Consider the following 24,469-nt stretch of genomic DNA (forward strand, 5'->3'; position numbering starts at 1 on the left):
GGATAACATAACATAACATTCCTGAATAGTCAACAGGCTTTCTAGACTAAGAATGCATAAAGATTTGTGTATTTTGCAGCCCATAGACAATTCATATCATTACAACCCACAGTTACATGTAACAAAATGCACTTTTGCGGAAAGATTGAGTATCCCATAGCAAATGTGAATTTAGCATCAACAAAACATGTGCAGCATCTCTGCTGCAGACCATTAGCCTGAATGACGTAATGTGTATCATTTGGCTGTCTGTTCCATTCATTTCATTTAAAATGTCCCAGTCATGTGGGTCCAGACTAGAGTGATGTTTGTTAAAAGCATGGCAAGATGTTTCACATTGACCTTAGAGATACATGTACTTGTAAATTACGTATGCACATATTGGGCACAGATGATTACGACATTTAAAAGTTATTGTCAACAGAAGAGTTTGTCCATAATAAATTCCCTGTTCAAGGCTACAAAAATGCAAATATCATAATTTGTTTTGGAAACAGAAGATTAATAACTGAGGATTTCTCTGCTTTGTAGTCAAGGCCCACAGATTATAATTTGCAGTATGTACACAGAGACTAATCGCTTGCGTTTCTATGTAGACTGCCAAGTTTCATGAACCTGTTACGCTGGACTTCCTGGATGCAGAGCTGGAGAATGAGATCAAAGTGCAGGTTTGGAAAATGGATTACTCCAGCTCTTATGACTCCATTAGCTCATACCAGATCAATAGCACTGCCATTTCTGAATAAAGTATGATTGATTTATCTTCTCCATTTTAAATTGGTTAATTCATTTTCTGTTTGATCATTTGGTCAACAGATGAGAAAAAAAATGATCGACGGTCTAACAGGGAATTACACAATATCTACATTGGTGAAATCCCAAGATGAGGTAAATTTATATTGACAGGATATTGGAGTCCATGACATATTTGCTTAGAAAATGTAAAATGTACTGACAGAACTGTTGCCCTCAAAGCGCTACATTGACTTAGGCCAGAGGATGTACACCTTTGCACCAGTGAAGGGGACAGATTACAGGTAAATATAATATATTACGTATGAAATGATAAATCCTTTGCATGTGTTAAGTTCTTTTTTAACAGTCCAGAATTAGACAAACTTCGGATGCTTGGCACTGACACAGTTTGCAAAATGTTCATCATCATTGCATAAAACCATTTAGACTGTGGTCTTAAGTTCAAGACAAAGTCCAGGCACACTTTAGAGTGATCTAGGTAAAGCCATGAGGGACCAGTGTTCACAACTTATGTTTACTTTTTGGAAAATTCAGCCACCTGGTAAAAAATCCTAAGCAGAACTTACTGTAAAATTTGCTATGATGATTTTTTTTTTTTAAACAAAGAAGGACACATTTAACGTTTTTATTGGGTGTTTTTGCATGTGAATCGATTGGTTGAGCAAAATTCTGTGCATGCATTTAATGTGTCAGACAATGGTTCAGCAATGCAGTGAAACAAAAAATCATGCACAATTCTTCTGTAAAATCAGAAAATAGTTGCAGTAAAGAAGCTTAAATATATGGCAAGAAAGGTCCATGTAAATATACAGTACATACTTTTATTGTGTGTGTGTGTGTGTGTGTGTGTGTGTGTGTGTGTGTGTGTGTGTGTGTGTGTGTGTGTGTGTGTCCTCTCTCAGCCTGGCTCTGGTCCTTCCTGACTACAGTATGCATTACATCCGGGCCAACATTGCAGACACAATCACCCAGGCAAAATGTAAGTGCCATCTAAATCAGTTCAGTTGCTTGTGCCGTTCTTAGTTTTTCCACTAAGTAACATGTACCTCATTACTATAGACAGTAGTCAAACAGTGCTAAAAGGAAAATGACTGTTAATGTTCTAGTGACATATTGCTCTTCAGGCTGAGAAACACTCGTGCCTCAGCTTATGTATCCTATCCATCACGTATAGTGCCCCATGCACGTACACAACCACATACATCAATACTACCCCTGCATGCTCTTGCCTCTTGTGTTGCTATGGCAACACACACCCTAAGTTGTGGTGCTGTTCAAAGTTTTTGTTGCCAGACAGCGAGACGAGTGGCTCCAGTGTCCGCTTTCACACATATAGCACTCATCAATTTATTTACAGCTAAGTAACTCTGTTAGCTTGGTTGCTGTGTGTGTGCAAGTTTGTGTGTGTTCATGTTCATGCTTAAGCCTACATCTAACACCATACAGTGGATCAGAGGTTTCATATGAGTGGCGTTGTCGTCTCATGTCCCTCTGTTCCCACTAGTAAAAGATGTCATTGGCTTATAGTGTTACTCAAAGGACAGTTTTATATTGTGTGTGTGTGTGTTTGTGTGTTCACTGCTTTTATGGAGAGTCTGTCCGTATGTTTTCTGGTCTGCCTATCTGCATTCAATAGCCAAAAGTGGGCTTTAAAGAATGTTTTGGTAACTTTGTAATGTAAAGCAAACTAGCCTTGACAACCATACTTATGGTTTAGTATGTTCTAAAACAACACACACTATTACCAACTAATTTCCAATGTGTTTCATATATTATAAGTCTGATTTCCCTTATTTAGTCAGCAATAGGTTACTCTTTATTCCAGAAAGCTGTAAAAAATCAACTGGCAGAGACTTGAAGTTTGCTTGAAGGTGGACTGGTAATTCATCACGGCGAATATTTCATCGCCTTTATTTTTTTATAGTTTCATTAAGTGCAGTTGTGGAGCAGGGACCAGTTTAAAAACACCCTGGTGGTGCTTTTAAGGTTCTTTCAATATTTGATATGTAGTTGTTGGCCCGGCAATTATGTGAAAAAATAAGACCAGAGGACACAAATCTTTTTCTTTTCTTTTTTTTTTTAAAGATGATATGAATTTGGTTGTTTTGCAGCTGAATCTGACATTTTGACTTATCAATAAACTTACCAACATAGATAGTAAATAACTTTAATAATATCAAGGTAACAAAATGCATGTTGATTTTCAGGCGGATAGCAGACAATGGCTGCTTAAATAGTAGGGAAAAAATATGTGAACTGTACATATGCAATAGTTGTAATTATAGTTAATATAGAAAATAGAAACTGTGTGATTGGGTCTTTTTTATTATGAAGGCACTATGCACACAGGGGTCAATGTAGTTACGGAGAACAAGCTGAAGCCTTAATGACTACAATACCAATCCACAAATCTAATAAGTTTTAACCCTATAATTCAATGGATAATCTAGTTTGTGTCCCTATGAAGAGGGGAAGTCCACCTAATAAGACTCCATGACCAGATTGTTGTCCCCACAATGTCTTTACAAATGACACTGCAGATGAAAACTAGCCTTTTGGCTAAATCTGGCATATTAATAGAAATGTTTACTAATATGCACAGTCCCTTTTTTAAATAAAATAAAGATTAGACACATAACCACACCTACAAACACACACAGTACATCTTACCCTAAATGACCTTAAACACCTTCAAACCCTTTCATCTCCCACTAAGTTAACTCTTAAGTGTTTCACACGTTTGTATACAATATTCTTATTCAATGTCCATTTGAATAAAATATTGTGTGTAACCCTGTTGGCTTTTTTCCTTTACTGCTCTTTTTTTCAATTTCCTCTTTCCTATCCTCATTGTTTTATCCTCCTCTCCTCCTCCTCCTCCTGTTCTCCTGCCCTCCTCAACTCTTGACCATTCCTGGTGTGTTGGATCCCCCTGCAGCGTTTTTGGGCAAGTATTCTCCTCCTGTGCTTTACCTCACTACCCTTGTCTTCTTACGCTCACACTAGCATACTTTGGATGTAACATCACTTCTAATTGGTTTGTCATATACGGTGTTGCAGACTCACGAACACAGAAGCATTTATTTTTCTGTTTTTCTTCACTTAGTGGCTTCTGATTAATAATGACAATTCTGGTGCACAGAATCAAGCTGGCGCTCAGAAGCAGTGCTTCGCATGCAAGGCGCGCCCACACAGCGTGTCGCAGATGGTGTGTGTGTGTGTATATGTCTGTGTGCGCATGTATGTATTTAACCCCCACCTGTTCCAATGGCCCTCAGATGTGGTTTTGGCACTAACCCACTGTAGCAGGAACAACACAGGACAGGATGTTTGCATTATTTAAAGGTGAAGCCATAAAGGAGAAAGCTGTGAGTCTGCACCCAAAACATGAGTCTGTGCTTTTATTTGTGTTCTTTAGTTTTCTCTTTTTGACTCACTTATAGTGAGTTTTACAACCTTGTTAAATAACTCCTAATGAAAAACACGACCCCTCTTAATACACTAAGCTTCACCTCTGCTGTTCGTCCTTCCGTGTGCTTTGTCATCAGCTTTGTCTTGTTTGTGCTCATTGAATCAAAAACCGCCACTCAACATTTTTATGCTCAATGTTTTAACTGAAACTGAAGCTCCAATTTGTATTATCTTTATACTTTTTTAGTGGGTGAATATAAATGTCAATTAAAAAAGCTTAAGTAAACTTGGATACCTATCATGCTCAAATTCCCACATCTATTTGTCATGAATTTGTTAAGTCAATGCTGGTTCTTGTCTTGCATGTTTCTTTGTGTGAGACTGATTAAGACTGAAATCCAATCACATTTTGGATGGATTATAGCTGCATGTCTTAGATTTTGCACAGATTTTGTTATTCACAAAAGGGGCAGGAATGTCATCATCAGTGTGAAAAGGCATGTGAGAGTGCAGAAAATATAAGCAGTCGTCACTCCCCAAATCTCCCTGCTATCTATCATTACTAGAGACTTTGTTGGATTAGCAAGTGGTGACCGAATATCACAGGACAAACACATGGCTGCAATTATTTCCCCATCATGACCACCATGGAGGGCAAGGAGTAGCCCATGTCGTCATGAGAAATGTTGCTGTACAGTATAATCAACTGTCAACACGACATGCTTTGGAGAATGTCAAAGGAACCTTAAGGTTATGAGCTGTGGTTAATATTACTCTTATGTGTAGTAGTCTAATGCAAATACATCCTTGAAGTGCAGTAACTCCACAGCTTTATTGTATCACCAAAAGAATGCTAATACTAATGCTAAAAACACATCTAAATCCCAACTTTAAAATCGTCTGACCACATTTTAAGCCTCTTTTTGTGATCTCCATCAGCAGTGTCTCCACTTACATCCAAAGGCCTAAAACCTTTTGTTTGGAATGCAATATTTCTATTCATGACTCGCTCTGTGAATAAAATATTGTCACCTTTGACCCCTGTGGTTTTGTCCTGTCTTTTTTCCCCCCCCTTTCTTTTTCCTCTCGTCTTTACCTCCTTGGGGGATGATTCTCTCGCTTACTTTCTCTCTGCTGGGATTTTTTCCACTCCAGGGAAAGATGGCAAGTATTTTTTTTCCTTTACTTTTAATGTCTTTCCGCTTGTTCTTGAGCCGTGTTGGTCCTTTACCCAGCATGCTTGGCCAAGCCAATTCTGGTCTTTCTTATTTATACCTGATTTTCAGCTTTGTGCAATACGGTGTTTAATTTCTGTGCAGTGTAAATCTGTCCACAACTGGTTCTTCAGTTGTATGACTTATGTGGTTAAAAATTTCCTATTTTCTCTTTGTGAGTACCCACACCTGCCATTACAAAGCTGCCTTTCTTTTTAACTAAATATCTTAAACTCAGGACCTTGAGCGTATAAGAATGACATCAGACAACTTGAGTATGTGGAGCTATGGTGCTAACGTTTTACTGCTCAGTCTGTCAAGAGATGGAATCTTATGCAATGTTATGGTCCCTGTAGTGATGCATTATTACATAATTCACCAGGCGTTACATTTTGCCCAGTGGAGCACCATCTCATCTGCGTACAGTACAAGAATTATTGTAATTTAATGTTGTCCTGTCTAATAATAACCTGCATGGGAGGAAGATTATTTATACTTTATGCCTTTCACCAGTTTCTGAAAGCCTGATGGCAGACAAGTTTGATGAATATGGATATACATTTATTGCACCGAGGTAAGATTTATTTAATTTTGATTTAATTAGCTTGGGTTACATTTTCGAAAATGTTTACTTCTAACATGACTATGACTCAGTATAGAAGCAACTTTTTATTTTTTCTATTTCCTGCTCAAATGAATTCACTACAAAGTGCTTTGTTTTGCACAGGATGTACTGCAAGGACTTAAAACCACCTGACAAGAACAAAAACAACACTGAGTTTCTCATTGAGTTCAACAACTACATTGACACAAAGACTCCAAACAACCCCATGTGTGAGTATCCAAAACACTTGCCTGCTCCTGGTGCCATTAGCTATGACATTTGTCTTGAGAATCAAAGCTTTTTTACTGGATCTTATTGTACTCTGTAGCACACTTGGACCTCATTGTCACTACAGACTTGTATTTACATCTCAAAGAGCTGCTACGCTTTACAGTATTTGTTATAGTATCTATATGTGAATGAATGTCAGCCATCTGGCTCGGCATTAAGGTGTGCATTGAACATTTAATGGAAGAACGCCAACCAAAACCTATTCCCAGAGGTCTCTCTTTCCAGTGAAATACAGGTCTGGCTGGATGGTTTGGTGTGCATGACCAGGCAAAGCTTTGTGATGTGGAACCCCTGTGTTCGTGTTACCCATTTGATGCTAACTCTAAAAGTCTGACCATCACACGCCTGAGTGCACATGTGTGAGGCACATCGGCTTAGATGTGACACACACACTCACGCACACACAATATTCACCAGTAATATGCCTTCCACACCCCACCTATAGCCGCTCGACCTCAACCAATTACTGTGTGTTTGTGAGAAAGAGCAGGACACGTCAAGCCAGGAGCACAAGAGGAGCAATAAAACACAAATCAGGGGCCAATGGACCTTCTCCCAAACATCTGACCAATGCATTAAAATCCTTTCAATTTCTTGCATACACTCATTGATACGCATTGCTCACTTTTTTCTGCCCATTGAGTAAACCAAAAGGTCCCCAGATATTTATAAAAGATCTCCTTTTAGTTTGGTTAGACGATTTCAGTTTGAGAACTTACTTCAAACATCTCAACATGATCAATCCAATAAAACTTTTCACCCAATTGAAATATTACTTTCACCATTATTAGCTGCTAGTTTAATGGAGTCCATAGGGAGTTCAGAGGGAGAGAGAGTAAGGCCCATGTGGACTATTGGCGGCTTGAGTATCGTTACACGCTTTACTTGGTTGAGCCACTGCAGTGGCGAAGAAGTTGAAGTACATTAGGAATTCCTGGGCTGCCTTCAATAAAAGATCCTTAATGAAAACCACTGCGCTAGGAGGAAAGGTGCGGGGGGGGGATAAAGCGTTACGCCAGCTGTTTTCTCTGATGTGTGTGGTGTGTCATAAAGGTTGGAGGAGGTGGTGGGGCTATATCGACGAGCCTCGATGTTAATGGACTGAAGCGGGTCGTCGGAGAGTTCAAAGTGGTGGGCACTGACAAACAATGGGCAAGCGTCTTTTATCGCCTGTTTGTCATGTGGTCTTTTTGGATGCCTGAAATGTGATGTAAATGTAAAAGTATTCCCAATTCTCCCCCTATTTTGTTTTATTCTTTGTCTTTTTAGTATCATATATACTCTATGGATCCTATTTTTTTTTTTTTTTGTTTGGGTTGTTTTTGCTTTTTGGCTAACTTTCCTTCCTTCCTTTCTTTTTATTTGTTCCCTGTTGGCTTTTGATGCACCTCTTATATTTATTCCAGTGGATTCCTGTTAGTCAGACATTTTTTAGGTTCATAAGACTGAAAAGCATCATCTTATAAAAAGGAGACACTTCAAAGCTGATCAAAGACCTGACAGTTAAAGGGATACTTTGACTATTTCTGATGATATTCAAAGATAGCATGTTTAGGCTCAAGTGATGTTTTGCTGCTTAGGTAATGTGGAGCTGGTGAACCGATTGCTCCTGGATGCTGGCATCACCTCATCTCTGATCAAGTATTGGAAAGGAACTGAGTTGCAGTAAGTGAAGAACCATTGCTTCTTTACCATCAAGGCTTTTTTGTGATCTAGCAAAACAATGTAATGTGGCATCAATTATTTGTTACTTGGCATTTGGTAACAAATGTCCAAGTGAAAATTCAATACAGATGGTTCAAGTATTTCAGCATCACCAGTAAATGTCATGCAGCACATTGCAGATTTTTGTAACTGTATGTTTTATAGCTTTATCTTCTCTGCTTGTCAGGCATGGTGTCTTGGCCAGATTTGTTGCCACCGATGGAGGGATCACACGGGTCTACCCCAAAAGGTAATTTTCCAAGCTCTCATCTAATAAAGCTGCCTCTATATTCAATAAATAACCAGATTTGGTTATGGTGGTAGCAGGCTAAGCAAAACAGGTGATATGCCCTTATTCCAATATCATTAAGTTAGGTATGAGTATAGAGTATTGAGCAGGGTGTCTTGAGAGACAATGATTAAATAAGTGCACCTGGTATCTATGTGTATTTCTGCATCATGTTCTCAAAGGGTATTTCCAAGTGGAAGTTTATAAAGGGAAAATGCAATGGGCCCAAATCAGGTCCTAGCAGCTTTACAGAGGAGAGATAATGACAAAGTTATTGTTGAAACTTACTCATTGTATTGTATGATGTGGTTTAAGATGACTTAAACCACTGCAATACATAACTAGATGGGCACTCGGAAGAACAGTGTTCCGCCAAGGCCTTGCCCTATCTTCACAATGTTAACGTAATGTAATGTAATGTAATTGGTCCTTACTTCGCCCATGCTACACCAAGTTTCATGGAAACTGGGCCAGTACTTTTTTCCATAATCCTGCTGACAAACCAACAAACAAACTAACCAAACCGAAAACAGGTAACTACTGATGCCAATATAGTTTTAAAGTGATGTGTATGAATGTATCTGTCTGTGGTGTAGAATGCAATGCACAGATCAGTAAATTGTTAACTACCTTATTTTGTGAAGTTTCAATGTAATGAAATTACCCAAAGCCAGACTGAATTGTTGGGTTTCTGTAAATAACATCACAGAGTACGGTCTAGACCTGCTCTTTGACAAGCACTGTGAGATAACTGTTGTTGTGATTTGGCGCTTTATAAATAAAATTGAATTGAATTGAAGGGGCCCATAATTTACCGTATTGAGTAAATCAGTAAGTCTCACTAAGTGGGCAAATGCAAATAACAGAACACCTAGAACAGTCTAGTAAATTCAGAAAACAATATTGCTTTACTGTAATGTAGCCTGTAAAACCAGGAAAAGACAACACTGCCATATTACAAAAATACAAAGTCTAAGACAATATCTGGTCTCATAACAATATCAATAAAATATCGATATGTTGCCAAACCCTAGTCTACCATTCTTTAATAGAACTGGGGTGTGGCGTTTTTCTTGAGAGTTTTGACAATGGCATTGTTTGTGTGTGTATTTGTGTTGTTTTGTATAAATGTGTTTGACAGTGCTGGGCTGTACTGGAAAGAAGAAGCAGAGACGTACGAGTCCAGTTTCTATAAGAGAAGTTTGGACAATGATCTGTACATCTTCACTCCAACACCGTACCTCAGTAGAGATAACAGTGAGTAAAAGCCTGCATAAATATTGGTGTAAGTGTGTGTTTTTATGTGTTACAATGTGTATGCACATATATACAGTGTTCCCTTATTCCTCTTCTTGCAGCAAGTGACGACTCAGTCCTTGTGAGCAGAGCAGTAAATCTCAACATTGATGGCATCATACTCAAACCAGCGGGTAAGGACACACTCACACACAAAGAGAAAGTGGCAAGTATTTACACTTGTATTCTCCTCATTTCTCAAGTTGTCTCTCTCATTCTGCCACCAACATATAAACACATTCACACTTGGCTAGATGTCTTATTTATAAACCTACATTTGCAACCTTGCAACTCTATTCATGCCTTGATATATTCTGACACACACAAAGATATACTATTTACAGACCACTACTCCTCATTTGTCTATTTCTCCCTCTTCTTCGGACATAACACACACACGCACACACACACACACACACAAACACACACAAACCACACATCAAGTTGTCTCGTCTCCTCTGATCCGTGGCCAAGTTTGCATTTTCAAAGTTCAGAGAGTAAAGTTGATCCAGAGGTCCAACATGATCTAGGATGTCTGTTTTTTGTGTTTGATCCCAGTGGTTGGCGTGAAGTTGGACATTAGTGCCTGGATGGCAAGCTTTATCAACATCACACAGAAGCTCAATGTGAGTGGATTATATCTGCATGACACCTACTGTACGCACAGGGACACACACTTTATCCAGACTGTGAATTTTCATTACTCCGTTCTACTGTATTTTTAGTGCAATGATGAGATCTGTGGCTGCCAGCTAAACGATGAGGTAAGAGATTTAATTGCATATGTTTGAGGTTTCAGCTATTATTTATGGATAAGTCATAAGCATGTGATGTTTTATGTAAAAGATCTTAAAAGATATTTTTTATTTATGTGATTCCAGTATGTAGACTGTGTCATTCTGGATGATGGGGGCTTCCTTGTCATGTCCAATCGAGATGAATATATTGATCAGGTGAGCCAATTTACTCTCACAAAACTAAAAACCAAACCACTTTCAAATAAGGCATACTTTATAAATAATATATACTTTATTATTAACTATTACTAATGGCTTCATTAATGATTGATAAATCATTCATCACTGCTTTTATAGGTAATTTTAGAACAAATGTTAGGCTTTGAAAAATACCATTGGCTGGTCTTAGTACATTGTATTTTGTAATAATGTAGTTTATAAATGTTAATCCAGTAATAAATGTTTATGCATTTTCTTACTTTCTAATAACTAATTAAGTCTGGTGTTGTACATGTTAATAATAAGGTTTTTAATCATCAAGTCTTGATTAATAACCCATTCAAAAACGGATCTATAACACATCAATAAATTATATATTAACCACTACTATGATAATATTGTTAGTTATAACTTAAAACTAGGATGCCTTATTACAACGTGGACATTAATGTATTTTAAGGTTATATACAACTTGTGTTTGGTGTTCTAAGTTGATTTTGTTTGACAACCTACTAACAACTACAACTTTTGGCTCAAAATACTTTTTGTTCTGTACTTTTGTTCAGCACTTGTGGCAGGCAGTTTATTTGTGCCATTGTTGGGGAATTATTCCATAATAATCTTTCAGCATATTGTAATTCAAGTGGTTTGACAGAGAACTAGACTTCTGCACCTCCTCTGGCTCTGTATTCAGGCTTCAGAAGATCTAGCCATCACAGGAGACTTTGGTCAATTATAGATCATTTCAGAGGGAGAGAGCGTTGCTATTGGCTGTTCTGCCAAAGCATTGCCTATGCAACAAAGAGGTCGGACGGACCGCTGCAGAAAGAGGTCTCACTTTACTTTAAATTGTGGCATGTTTTGCAATCTACCCACTGCATCTTTAATGTACTGAAAACCACTACAAAATTGTCTTATCCTTAACGAGACCCAGTTTGTCCAAAAGAAAGTGGACTTTGTACACACACTTAACTGTGACAAATTAATAAAGCCCCTCAAATACAATTTGACCCATCTTTACACACACACACACACATATAGTAAGCACTCTCCTTTTTCCCCACTCCCTATGCTAAATGCTAATAGCGAGTCCCTGCTGTCATCTGAGTAAATGTTTTTTCATGTGGCCTCGGCTCATTCCTAATCAGGCCTGGGTGTGCGCTGGATAAATCAGTGGCCCAGTGAAGTTTGGCAGCAGCACTAAAACCCAGGGACCTGAGGCCTTGTTTGGAGAAAGCTGTGTGCCCTCAATCATATTTCCTACAGGAGCAAAGTTTCTCTCTCTCTCTCTCTCTCTCTGTAAGCTTCTCGCTTGCTCTCCCTCGTTATGTCTTTCATTCCTTTTCTTTCTCTGAAACCCTTGGGGAGTCTGCAGCCAACAAGGCTGTGACTGTTAATTCATTATTTGTTTTACTGCACAGGGAAAGGAGAGAAGGCTCCCTTTACCTCATAGATTGGAAGATTTATATATGCTTTGGCTGTGAGACTAAAGAGGAAAGGATATGTGGAGGACGGCTTGTTAGCGGTGACCTTAACGAAGTGGAAGGAAAGGGATAGTTTGCATTTCCTCACACACACACACACACACACATCTTTCAGCGCTCACACATACACACACACACACACATAGATGAGTACTACTTACTGTACATACTCCCTCCTGGATACACAAGTATTTAAACACTCCAACATGCACGGTCATGTCACACCTGCTGAGATAAAGTACTTCCTCTTAATAGAAATTTATGGCTGCCTGGTGGACTGTGTTAATCAGATTATACTGAAGTCCATCTTCCGGGTTTGAGGGTGATTTATTGAGTTTGTGTGTGACTGTGTTTTGTAAATTCAATATTATGTATTATGTAAACATTTTCTGGACATGCATACAATTACTTAATTGTTTTTATGCATGCGTTTTATATTGATATCAAATTGTGGGTTGACAGTATAAAAGTGTTAAAGTGCTCTGTAAATGAAGAATATTGAGGTACACTTCAACACTTTTTCAGTTTCAAGATTTTTGCTCATATAGAGGGTTCAAACGTTTCTCCGACCTTTATGACTGAAACAATTTCCGCAATGAATCCTTAGGTGAGGAACACACTGGTAGTCTGTTAAATTAAAGGCTTGACTTTAATTTGGGCAATACACTTATTTGCTTTTGTGCTGAGAGTTAGATGAGTAGATTAATACCGCTCTCCAATGTTGGCACGGTAAATGAAGCTTGACATATTAATGACCGAATTCTTCAAGCCCTGTGTCAAAATCTAATCCTTAAACCTTCCTTATTTTACAACATGCTTTCCTTACATAGATCCTATTCCTAAACAGATCTTCATTCTCCTGTCCCCCCTGTCTTTAGATCGGGCGTTTCTTTGGTGGTATCGACCCAATCCTCATGGTGAACCTGGTCAACTCGTCCCTGTTCACCTCTAAGAAGACCTTCGACTACCAGTCGCTCTGTGACCCAGAGAAAGAGAGCAAGGCTGCCGCGGGCCTGCGATCCGTCTATGTGGTGAGTTACATAAGCCAGAGACCATTCACACACAACCTATCACACACACACATACTCACACACACACACAGAGCCACCCACATATGCACACCCACACTTACATGTTCACACATTTTGATAGCGACACATTTATTTACTCGTTTTCCTGCAAGTACACATTTGTAGCCATACTTGCTTGCTTACATCCTTCCAACTGGTTACGCACACACAAACGGCCACTCACCAGGGAGCCATAAATCTGGATAGAGCAGATGAGAAGGGAAGCAGAGGGTATGGTGAAAGCGTTAGAGTGGGAGTCTGCAGTAACAGTAACAGGATTAGGTGGTCTAGCGTGCTTGGCTAACACACCAAGTAATGTAGAAAGAGGGACTGTTTTTCATCACTTACAAAATGCACAACTTACAGTGAAATGATGCAAACTGTCTGCAGACAGTCGTTTTCAGTCGTGCGAATGAATTTCTCTTGAATGCTGGAAGACGATGAATACAGCTAATAAGCTGATACCTCAGAAAGAGATGAAAGTATCTGTAGGTATTTACAGATGCAGAAATTCCTCCTCACTAATAGTCAATTGAAACCACGCAATTTCCCTACTTGGACCACAAATGTGTACAACACGGTAAGATGAAAGGTGCACTTATTTACTGATCAAAGACGCCGTCAACAGCCGGCAATGCCTCTAACACGGTTAGTTTAGAGACTCCTTGATGACTCAACACGCCATCAACTGAAGCGAAAGGATGCAGCACTCATTCACCAAAACAAGGCCCTCGCATGCTAACCATAATCAAATCAGCATGTTGGGCCTTTTATTCAAACCGTGTGCTACTTTGTTTTCTCACTAGCTCTTTGTTTACATATTTATGCTTGCATCTGTTGAGGTTGATTGTGTTCTAATTTCCTCTGAGAGGGAAGAAAATAAAATCTCTGGCTGGATCTTTTGATCTTTGTGCCTGGCAAAACTGGACAGTCTGCAGCCACATTAAACACAAGCAGGATTGGTTCAACTAGCTTAAAATTATTTGTCTGAAGTCTATTATAGACTTGATTTTGTCCTCTGATATTAATTTTCATTTTTTTTGTTCCCCTCAGCCTACAATTGCAGACATTTTGAATTTAGGATGGTTCGCGACAGCTGCAGCCTGGTGAGTTTTTATCTTCTCAGAACTTTTTCTATATGGTTGGCATTAGTGTCAGCCCTTTTTTTTTTCAAATGATTGATAACAAAAATATACACTATAAAAGGCAGTATTTTAAGTCCTTAAAGTCCGATCCTAATGGAAAGCAGGCAAGGATTTGTTTCTCCAAATGGACATATAGCATCTGTTTAATAGCTAAATTGTTCCCAGGACAGTCAACTTTTCACAAAATCTTCCCCTGATTTATTCATACATTAGCATTTACACAGATGATTTATTGTGGATTATGTTCCAATGAAACCAGACATTTGTCATCCATGGGTTTGTTTTTGCTCTTAGGTCAATACTGCAACAGTTACTGGTCAGCATCACATTCCCCAATTTCCTGGACGCAGGTGAGTTTCCGTCAATTTGACACAGAGAAAAGAATAGTGCTTCAATACGTTGTTGTTTTTTTTGCAATATTGAGCTTGCTCTGGACCTCCTTAATGGTCTCATGATGGAAATAAAATCTGTGTTTAGATTTTTACTTTGACAAGTTCTTAAAAGATATTGAACACGTTCCGTTTTCTTTTTAGAATTCTGGTAAAATACACACAACATGCCTAGAATATGTAGTAATTAACAATATTGTCCGTAGAAACAGTTGAACACTCATCTTCCAAGAATTTTACGTGGGAAGTATCTTGCACACATGAGCCAGACCTTGCAAATAGTTATGTTTGGTGGGTTATTTTTGTGTCAAGAAAATATAGATCGCCAACAGATCCAAGATAACAGAACAGGTCTCTCATCGTTTATAGTTATATGCATACAATATGCCATGTTATGACAATGATACTTTTTAAATGATCACCTCAACCAATTTACAAAAAAAAATGTATTTATACTGGTAAAGACCTATGCAGATTAAACCTGGGTTGAATTTCCTCAGGCTTTGAGATATCTGTCACTGAGATTTCTGACGCCACCTCAGTAGAGTTGACAGCATGGCCACACAGTCAAATCAAGATTTCTTCAGTAGAACCTTGTTCTAATGAAAACCAGCCACACTTATGTTTGTGTATTAGATTGAGTAACCAACACCTTACCCATTTGGGAAATAAACGTTGCCGTTCATTTTTTAAATGCTGTGTAAACCACAGATTTCCTCCATGCACGTCCATCATATTAGGCTGGCTACTGAGTCCCAGAGACGATTGTCTCAAAATCAGGGGAAATAACAGCGAAAGAGAATGATTATAATGATTTTGAGGATCTGAGAAACCATTAGAGTGTTTTTCAGCAAGTGTGATTTTCCACCGCTGGAGGGGGAACCTTGGCCTTCTCCTCCATCTGCCCTGTTGACACGAGGGGCACACAGATCGCCGCTGGTTCTTATATATAGAATTGTCTGTTCACATGAAAACACCTGAATGCTCTTGTGTGTGATTCCACAGCCGAAATGGATGATGAAATGTCAGATGCCATGCTCAAAGAGGTCTGCATCACAGAGCAAACTCAATACTACTTTGAGAACAACAACCTGTCTTTCAGAGGCACAATCGACTGTGAAAACTGCACCAGGTAAAAAAAAATATCTACTACTTCTCAGCTACACACCAGCTATATATATATATATATATATATATATATACACACACACACACACACACACACACACACTTACACTTACAGAGTATAATTAGGGTCCAAACACACTTCCTGATCTGCAGGGATATGTTTGCATCCATGAGACACAAATGAAGTCCCCAGAGGTGGCACTAAAAGATATGGTTGTAAAAAATCACATGCCATGAAGGTGAAGTCAAGTAGTGGGGACCACCGTCTTGACATGTTTGTGTGTGATCGTGCACACGTGTGTGTACGTATCCTTTTTAAAGCCCCCTCGTGCCGGTTAATGGAGTGCCTGCCCGCATGCCGCGTGGCATTCCTGCACATTAGCCGCACACACGTTTCTTTTTTTAACGACCGCCATAAAAAAAGCAGAGAAAATCATTTGTGCACCAGCAACATGTGGGTTTCGGTAAAGGTCCTGGAGGACAGTGGAGTGGCACAGCAGGTTTGTGTCCCCACAGGAATAGAAGCAGTAAAGAGACTTGATTAAACGATCTACTGTGTTCTTTTCGTTGTGCTAAAGATTTCAGGGTTTCTGGAGTGTGGCTTAGTCATGAATGAAGAATAAGCTCCAAATCTTAAACAGTATATTGGGTGCACGGTGGATCTAAGAAACCTTTAAATAAGAAAAAGTTTCTTTTTCTATGAGAAATAATTCATATCTACTTTAAAGGAGCAGACCAAAATTAGTGTCTACCTTTCTGTTAAAATATTGTATGTCTTAGTGAAATCCTCCATATTTATATCTTTCCTGGACTCAAGCCCATGTGTCAACAACCTTTCTTGTGTCCTCTCCAGGCTCTACCATGCTGAAAAGCTGCCCAAGACGAACCTGGTCTTTATCATCGCTGATGCAAAACTCACCTGCTCGTCCTGTGACACTAAGCCATTAATACAGGATGAACAGCAGTGTATCCTTTCACCAAACACAGCCAACATCTGGCGCAGAACATGTACATTTTATTCAGTAAACAGATGTTTTAAAAATGTTGTGTTTTTGACAAGATAATCATGTATAGACACTGTGCATTTAAGTCTAACAACTTACTATTCCCGTCATTTTGTATCTTCTATATTCCGTAGCCGTAATGAGCGAACATTTCCACAGTTATTGACATTTAACATTTTGGCCCAGAGCTCAGATGTGTCTGCACTGGGTTTCTCTCTGCTGCGTCTGTAAAGCAGATGGTAGTGTAGGACACGTCTGCTGAATAGCTTACAAACAAATCTATGATTCTATCTCAAACACAAAGGGCTGTGGTCAATTATAGATTAAGCCTCTTGGAAAACACGATGCTCGAAAATGACTGCCATACAGTATCATTGAGGTATTGAGCAATGTGCTTGAAATCCAAAAAGAGACAACTTGCCTTACGTGTTAACAGTCTTTAAAGAATTTTACTGGATCTGCTTGATTTGGACAGTAATATAATATATCCAAGTGATTTTCCAAATTTATCAAAAGTATTTTCCATTGGTTAATCAGTGTCTACTACTATTCTGTGCTGTCATTACTCAAAGTCTTCCTGTCATGTTCCTGACGTTACTCATCTAGCTAATGGTCCCGATCCCTGTGAAATGGCTCAGAATCCACGCTATAGAAAAGGGCCCGCAGTCTGTTTTGATAACAATGAACACGTAAGTTGCTTCCATCGGACCTGCACTGCTTTTGGTTGAGAAAAATATGAACTGCACAAATTTGTTGCTAGGGGTGTTTTGTGTAGGGTTTCCTGTATAACATTGCCAAGCTGCTAAACAGTGAGACCATTTCTGTTTTATTAGTCTCACAAGAATTAAAGAAGTTTGCAGAAAATCCAGCCTGAAATGGAAAAAGCCTTTCAAATTGAAATGTGTGCCCCGGGGCTACTGTTTTTGGGTTTCACTGCTAAAATCATTTGAGTTCATCGCCAAAGAAAATTTAAGCTAAGCTTGGTAACATATTACAGGAGAGAGCTGCAACCAGTACTTCTAGCACTGACAGAACTATGAAAATCATCTGCAGCTCCAAACCTAAAATACATTTTTGAATTCCCTGTAGGCCTGGTACAAATAACCCACTTCAAGTAAAACAACAAATCTTCTGGACATAAATTTACTCATATCACAAGTTTTTTGTAACAAATTGTCTAAATCCAATATACTAGTTAAAGCTGCATTAATTGATTTGATTTTGCCACTTGGGTGAACCAAACTAAGACAAAAATACAACACAGACTTCTTACCAACAAGATGGGGTGACGTTAGCAAATAGTCGCCTACTTACACATAACATTAGCATTCATTTGGATATACTTTGGTCACCTGGTGACTAGTCAAATTCACTGATCTTTTAGCTTTGGTTTTCATTATTTCTTGAAAGAATAATGTGGCTCCTTAGCTGCTAAATGCTACCATTATGGTCACCATAATGGTAGCATTACAACAATAGATCGTTGCTAACTGTCGGTTTGCCGTTTAGTGCTGGGTTTCAAACGTACAGTGGGTTTATAAGAGCGTTTTTGCTTTGCCACTGGAAATGAGAGCAGTTAAAGTAAACCAGTTGAACGCCGAACTGTAAAACAATGAGCTGGAAGATGCTAAAGCGCTGCGTAGGGCTGACTGGAACAGCAGAGTCGGTTGGTCATTCTCTGTGGGTTTGTCATTGCAATCACCAGACCAAGCCAAACCCAAGATTTGAGATTGAGCATTGATCTGGGGAGTCTGCTCTGTATTATCTCTGCACAAAAGGTGTGACCAACGGGCATAGTTCAAATGACTCTGTAAACAATTGGAAAGTCCTTCAACCAATCAGACCAATCACCTGGGTGACGTAGAAGCGACAGCAGCATCAAGTGGATGGTGCACTTCGGTGATGTTTGGTGGCCGCTATGTTGATTGTAAACAAGAAGCTGCTTGGTCGCTTCTCCATCGTCATCTTGTTAAACCCGCCAGTAGCGCGCCGGGCAGATAAGCCAGTTTGTGATTGGTTCCCGCAAAATTGTGAACTGAAGCGGAAGAATTAAACGTGCAGGTTTCTGGACCGAGCTGCAGGGCAAAATCAAATCGCCAACAGAGTGGGCGGGGTTTACCCAGTCTATCAAACATTATCATCACATTCAATGTTTTCAACGTAAATGTAACTATTTACTGTATTATAAATGTTAGTTTATATAGTTTATACATCCGGTTACCCCTCAAATTGCCTGTTTTTTTTTCACATCTTTTAGTAATCCTTCCAAATTTATAGTCCAGATGAAACAACTTGATCTGATTTGACATTGCAGCTGGAAAATAAGAGGTAGCAACAGCAACATATTAGGGACCAATAAAAAGGAAGGAAGGAAGGATTTTCCTGAAGTTAAGCTTTTTGCCTCACTGGACAGAGCCCAAAATCCTTAAGCTGCACTCCTGATATGGAAACAATATATCAGTGAAGAAATTCTACCCACGGCACCTTTCCCATCACTAATATCTTTACATGATGCATGTCACTTCTTTTTCTGCAATCCCTCGAAAGCTGTGCAGGTTTCCCACGCAAAGACAAACAGTCAGTTGTTGCTCGACTATGAATAACTAAGCTAAACAAACATTTTTATGAGCAGCACCGAATCTTTGCGTGTGAAACCTCTGCGCCTGAATGCTCTGTTTGTTTTCACTATATAGTCTTTTTTTCCAGTGTCAAAGTTTGTCGTTCTAATGAATTAACTCTTATGCCTGCACTGTCTTGCTCACTCACATACACACAAGCATCCATCCACACACTCAAACTCCTTCTCTCACACACTAGTAGTGTATGCATCTGTCTTGTACTACTATTGTCGACAACAACATTTTCTTGCTTTCATATTTGCTTTCTAACTTCTTGCTAACTATATGGACCTTTTGCTGCATGATTCTCTTTCTCTCTGTTTTCTCTTTTTCCTGCTCTGTGATTGGCTGTTGATGGTTAGGATGAGGCCATGTGCCGAAGGAGCGCAGGCTCCCCATTGGCTTCCTCTCTGCTCATGTTACTGCTGCCACTGTTCATGTGCTGTCTCGGGTCAGTCCCATAGCGCTGGTTTTCTCTTTCATTAACATTTCATCATTATCTTACACTCAATCTTACTGCCTCTGGCTCATAACTTTTTCACTCTCTCCTGGTGCTTCTTTTCTGGTGTGTTTGTTTTCCTCACCTTATCTCTTCGTTTCACATCTCTGTTTCTGCTTTGTTGCACTTCTTCATGTATTTTTCCATTTGTTTTCCTACTCTTATCTTTCTCACCTGTCACTCTCTCTTATGTTCTACCACCATCTGTCTTCACCGCCCCCTAACTTACCTCTCGGTCTCTTTCTGTCTCTCGCCAACATTTTCTCCATTTTACCTGACTTTGAACTTCAAGCCATGCTCTTTGTATCTTTCCCCATCTATCATTGTCCGTCTCTGGCAATAGAATCCAGTGTCTATCAATGACATCTGATTACCGAAATAGCAGCACGCTAGCTAAAACAGGCCACTCACTTCTCATTTGCATCCAGACGTTTGTGCGTCTCATATAATGATTCTCAAGTTTGTGTTTTTTTTCTCCAAAAAACATATCAAGGCAAGACTTTCTTTCCCTCGTACCTCTCCAGATGCTAAGCATACAGAGAGTGGGAGTATCCAATCAGTTTTGGTCGGACAAAATGGCTCAAAGTTTTCTAGTCAAGTATAAAAAAGACAATTTAAAGATTAAAAAAAAATATATATTTTATGACTCTTGGTTGATCCCTGCATAGTTCTGGTTGACCGTTTGCAAAACTCTACCCCCCCTTAGTTAGTGTTGCTAACATGCTACACCTGTCAAGCTTTCATTTGTCACGCTCTCCGTCATATGATATGACAACCCACACTGGCAGACTTTAACAGCTATAGAACGTTAGCTAAAAAATGAGTCAAAAACACTGTCGCTGGCTTCCAGCTGACTTTTAAAATCCTCTGAAAGGGTCTTAAATATGCACTCTATGGCTACATACATAATATGTATGTACTGCATGTCCCAGGCAGAAAATCAGCATTCTTACCTGCCAGTAATTCATGTAAGGGGCATGAAAATAAAGCAACAGCATTGCTCTTGTATTGCACGTAGTTTAACCAGTGTTTTCAGTCCAATAACAATGTAAGATCAGTCATTTCATTCTAACATAACACGGTTTGGCCGATTAGCTCACATATTATTCAAACAGTATGTTTAGACTTTTTACATTAGTGGAAAAAAAGCTTTAAGGATGACAACTGTTGCTGTTATTGCTTGAGTGCAAGCTTTCCCAAAATCCAGTAAAGCAGGACAAGGCAGTTATATGTTGGCTTAAGCTCTAGTCGTGTGCTAGTCGTGAATGGGGAAACCCGTAACCCCACAATCTAATGTAGTCAGCCAGACATGCTTAAAATTACAGCTTATGTTATAGTAGCAAACAGTTTAATCCATTTCTTACACATTTGCTTTGGGGGAATTTTGTGCAAATGTATTAAATTCAGAGAATCCCTCCTACTACACCTCTATGCACACCACTGTGTGTGGAGAAATCCAAAGCTTGACAGGTTTGCTGGACAATCTGTGTTTGGGAGAGCTGTTTTAGTAAACGGTCAATCAAAAAGTGTTTATTGTGATGGCTTTAACAATCAGTAACTTCCAATCTTTTCCTCCCCGCTCGGCACCAGGAGAAGGACCCTGACTGTGGCGGGGCGTCCGGTCTGAGCCCCTCCCTTTGGCTGATGGCGGCCATTCAGCTGGTTCTGCTCTGGGTTTTGACTTGCTCCAGACCCCATGCCATCCTGTCATGACCTCTGAAACTCCTCATCGCGCCCCCTCTCTCTCCCCTTCTGCTATCTCCAAAAATGGCAACCAGCATGCAACGCTGCCACCGAAATGACGAACGCCCAATGAGAAGCGCTTGTAACAAACAAACAAAAACCTGTGAGCCCCCACATCCTGCCAGTTTCTCCTTTTGATAACTTCACTTTCAGGGGTTTCTCAAAGTGATTTTACCAGGTGCAAAGGTACAAGTGATGAAAGAAATGTTTATTGGAAGATATCAGTTTGAAAGATAAAGAACTAAACCTACGCCTATCCTTCACCTCTTCACTGGTCCCTGCCAGCTGAGATTAAAGGAATTCAGAGAATTTTTCTGGCTTGATGTCATCGATTAAAGAGATCGGACTGCCTTATAGGATCTGGGGGATTTAAGTCACGGGGGGGGCAGCGGCAGCAGTTTGGTTCACCACTGCCAGAAACAGCGCTGCCTTTTGCAAGCGTGCAGTTTATTTTAAGTCAGTTTGCAATGGCTAGTTATTAGGTATTTATTGTTTTGTGGTTGAGAATTTGGCTAACATTGCAGTAAGAAATGTCAAATTGTAGATCAAAACTTTGAGCCCTTCATTTGCCTCCTTTGGGTTGCTGATAATAATGTTGTCTTAGTCTGATTTTTTTAGATAGCACTACACAGAACATTTTCACATTGTCCCTGAAGGTTCGAGAGATGTACGTCTTTACTTTTGCCTCAGTATTCTCTCATGTAGATACTGTATGTGCAATGTGAAATCCTTGTTCATTGTAATGTTCATGCACAGAAACCAACCCTTCAACTGCCACAGAGGGCCCGCTTCTGAGTGTAAGGTTTTTAAACTTTGTAGCTGTTCATCTAATTATCAGCCCTGATCGAGAGTAGTAAATGATCTGGATTTCCCTCCTTGGTGTTGGATTGCTCCAATGAAAACTTTGTTGCCATAGTGCGCGTTAAACCAATCAGGGTGAGCCCTGCTGGTGTCCTATGCATGCTCAGTGGACAAAATTTCTAGTGCCATGTGGACTGTGTGACTCCGATAAACCCTTTCGGCTTTGTAGACATTGGCTACTGAATGGAAAGAAGTGTAGTATTTATTTATTTTACTATTTATTTGAATGAAGCGTCAGGACAGCATGCTAGTGTTTCTTTTATTGCAACCACTAAAAAATGAAAGAAAGGGATATAAGAATTTGTATTTGACATTTTGGTCAACAACAAAAAACGGAACACAGTGCATTTGTATTCACTGCTGTCACTTTTTAAATTAAATGACTACTAACTGCACTGCAATTCAAAGTGCAGCTGTTATTTGTCTTTACAGTTTGATCCTAACTGAAGAACAACCTCTATCTCTATTTAGTTGTGAGGTTCCCTCTTGCAGTTTATTATACTGTGGTATGATATCACCTTGCAGAAATCAGTAGAGTCAGTCCTTGCCTGTGATCTTTATACTGCTGTATTTAATTTTATCCAATATAAGATTATATTATTTCATTTTGTATGCCTTCTTTTCCATAAGTTACACATTTAAAAACATACCTAACTAGTGCGACAATTTACAGGTGGTACATGGTTTTAGTGAAATAGTTTCATCTTGTTTGTGCAGAGTGCAGAACAGTGAAATAGTCATATTTATTAAGAAATGCACTAGACCGTTGCTGCAAAATAATAATACATTTCACATGAGATGTCAACGAGGATAAGAAAGGATAATTGATCAATTTCAGGACAAAATATTAATCCACACTGAAGATGGATACAGAGAAAATTGTTAATTTATGTTCTGACAGAAAATTGAGTACTAAATAAGGAAAAAATTAATTTAGGCAGGAAATAATTTGGCAGAATTTGGTTGTTGTCCAGAACGAGCTATACATCCTTAAAATACAACTTTCATTTTTACTTAAACCAGATGCTAGACCAGACAGTTTGTGTGACACTGCTGTTAATGAGTTACCACACAATTTCATTGTTATTTGAGTGTCTGTTGGTTCCAGGTAAGAATTGACAATCACAGGTTACAACAGTTAGTATTATGTTACAACTGTTTATTAATATCAGATACTTCAAGGATACACTCCATGGTTTGACTGCCTAATAGCACCCCCAAATTTCCAACTTAAACTATTTCTACTGTTTCAGATTCAAACATCAACAGAGGAACTAATTAGATAATTTTGGGGATGCTATAAATACACAAAATGTGTAATCTATATACTCTGGAACATGTTTGCAAAAAACTACTTAATTCTGTTTGGAATTGAAACCCACAAATTGAGTTGTGTGCACCACATTACCACTGACATTTGTCTCTCATGCTCTTCAGAGTTTTTTATTTAAATAATTGCTGTTGCATCACACTGATTAATGTCAGTTTTTCTATTCAAAGTATTCCTCAAAGTCCCATCATGGAGTGCTTTGTTCATTGTATTTTATGGCAAAGCTCCACCACCACAATCATTGTCAGTAACATTTAAGTGGTCTGTGGTGCACTATTTACTCACAATGTGTTCCTCTATCTTAAAATATAACCTTCAAACAAAAACAATGTGGTGAAACTAACAATGGTAGATATGCTCCTCATTTACTAACAAGAATATCAAGTGCCATATGGGAGTCTCTTATTCTCTAGTGGAGAAACCTATTATCATACTATAACATTTATGCAATTTACCAAGGCAACATGTAAGTCTCAATAATGGTTTCCCTGTGCTGCATGGCAGTGGCTTACAATTTGATGTAAAATAAATATATTTACCAGTACAGGCCAAAAGTTTGGAACCCCATTGTCATTCAATGTGTTTTCTTTATTTTCATGACTATTTACATTGTAGATTATCACTGAAGGCATCAAAACTATGAGTGATTACAGATGGAATTATGTACTTAACCAAAA

General features: G+C 39.0%; 1 protein-coding gene across 5 annotated transcripts in view; it reads left to right on the top strand.

The window, feature by feature from the left end:
• Positions 1–24,312, top strand: part of LOC116673091 (voltage-dependent calcium channel subunit alpha-2/delta-1) — a gene marked incomplete at its 5' end in the record, with an annotated part of 91,254 nt that extends 66,942 nt beyond the window's left edge. The window contains 23 exon segments of one of the 5 annotated variants that reach the window (XM_032505203.1): positions 597–668; positions 817–888; positions 976–1,037; positions 1,659–1,735; positions 3,695–3,703; positions 5,323–5,331; positions 5,895–5,955; positions 6,109–6,215; positions 7,857–7,941; positions 8,168–8,230; positions 9,411–9,526; positions 9,628–9,699; positions 10,124–10,191; positions 10,291–10,329; positions 10,447–10,518; positions 12,884–13,036; positions 14,129–14,181; positions 14,515–14,570; positions 15,615–15,741; positions 16,591–16,703; positions 17,348–17,430; positions 19,722–19,810; positions 21,449–24,312. In XM_032505203.1, the coding sequence (XP_032361094.1) occupies positions 597–668; positions 817–888; positions 976–1,037; positions 1,659–1,735; positions 3,695–3,703; positions 5,323–5,331; positions 5,895–5,955; positions 6,109–6,215; positions 7,857–7,941; positions 8,168–8,230; positions 9,411–9,526; positions 9,628–9,699; positions 10,124–10,191; positions 10,291–10,329; positions 10,447–10,518; positions 12,884–13,036; positions 14,129–14,181; positions 14,515–14,570; positions 15,615–15,741; positions 16,591–16,703; positions 17,348–17,430; positions 19,722–19,810; positions 21,449–21,485 (1,695 nt within the window). In that variant the 3' untranslated portion in view covers positions 21,486–24,312. 5 annotated transcript variants of the gene reach the window in all.
• Positions 24,313–24,469: the final 157 nt, after the last annotated feature.

This window comes from Etheostoma spectabile, chromosome 23 (genome assembly GCF_008692095.1).
Source record: "Etheostoma spectabile isolate EspeVRDwgs_2016 chromosome 23, UIUC_Espe_1.0, whole genome shotgun sequence".
Classification (NCBI taxonomy): Eukaryota; Metazoa; Chordata; class Actinopteri; order Perciformes; family Percidae; genus Etheostoma; species Etheostoma spectabile.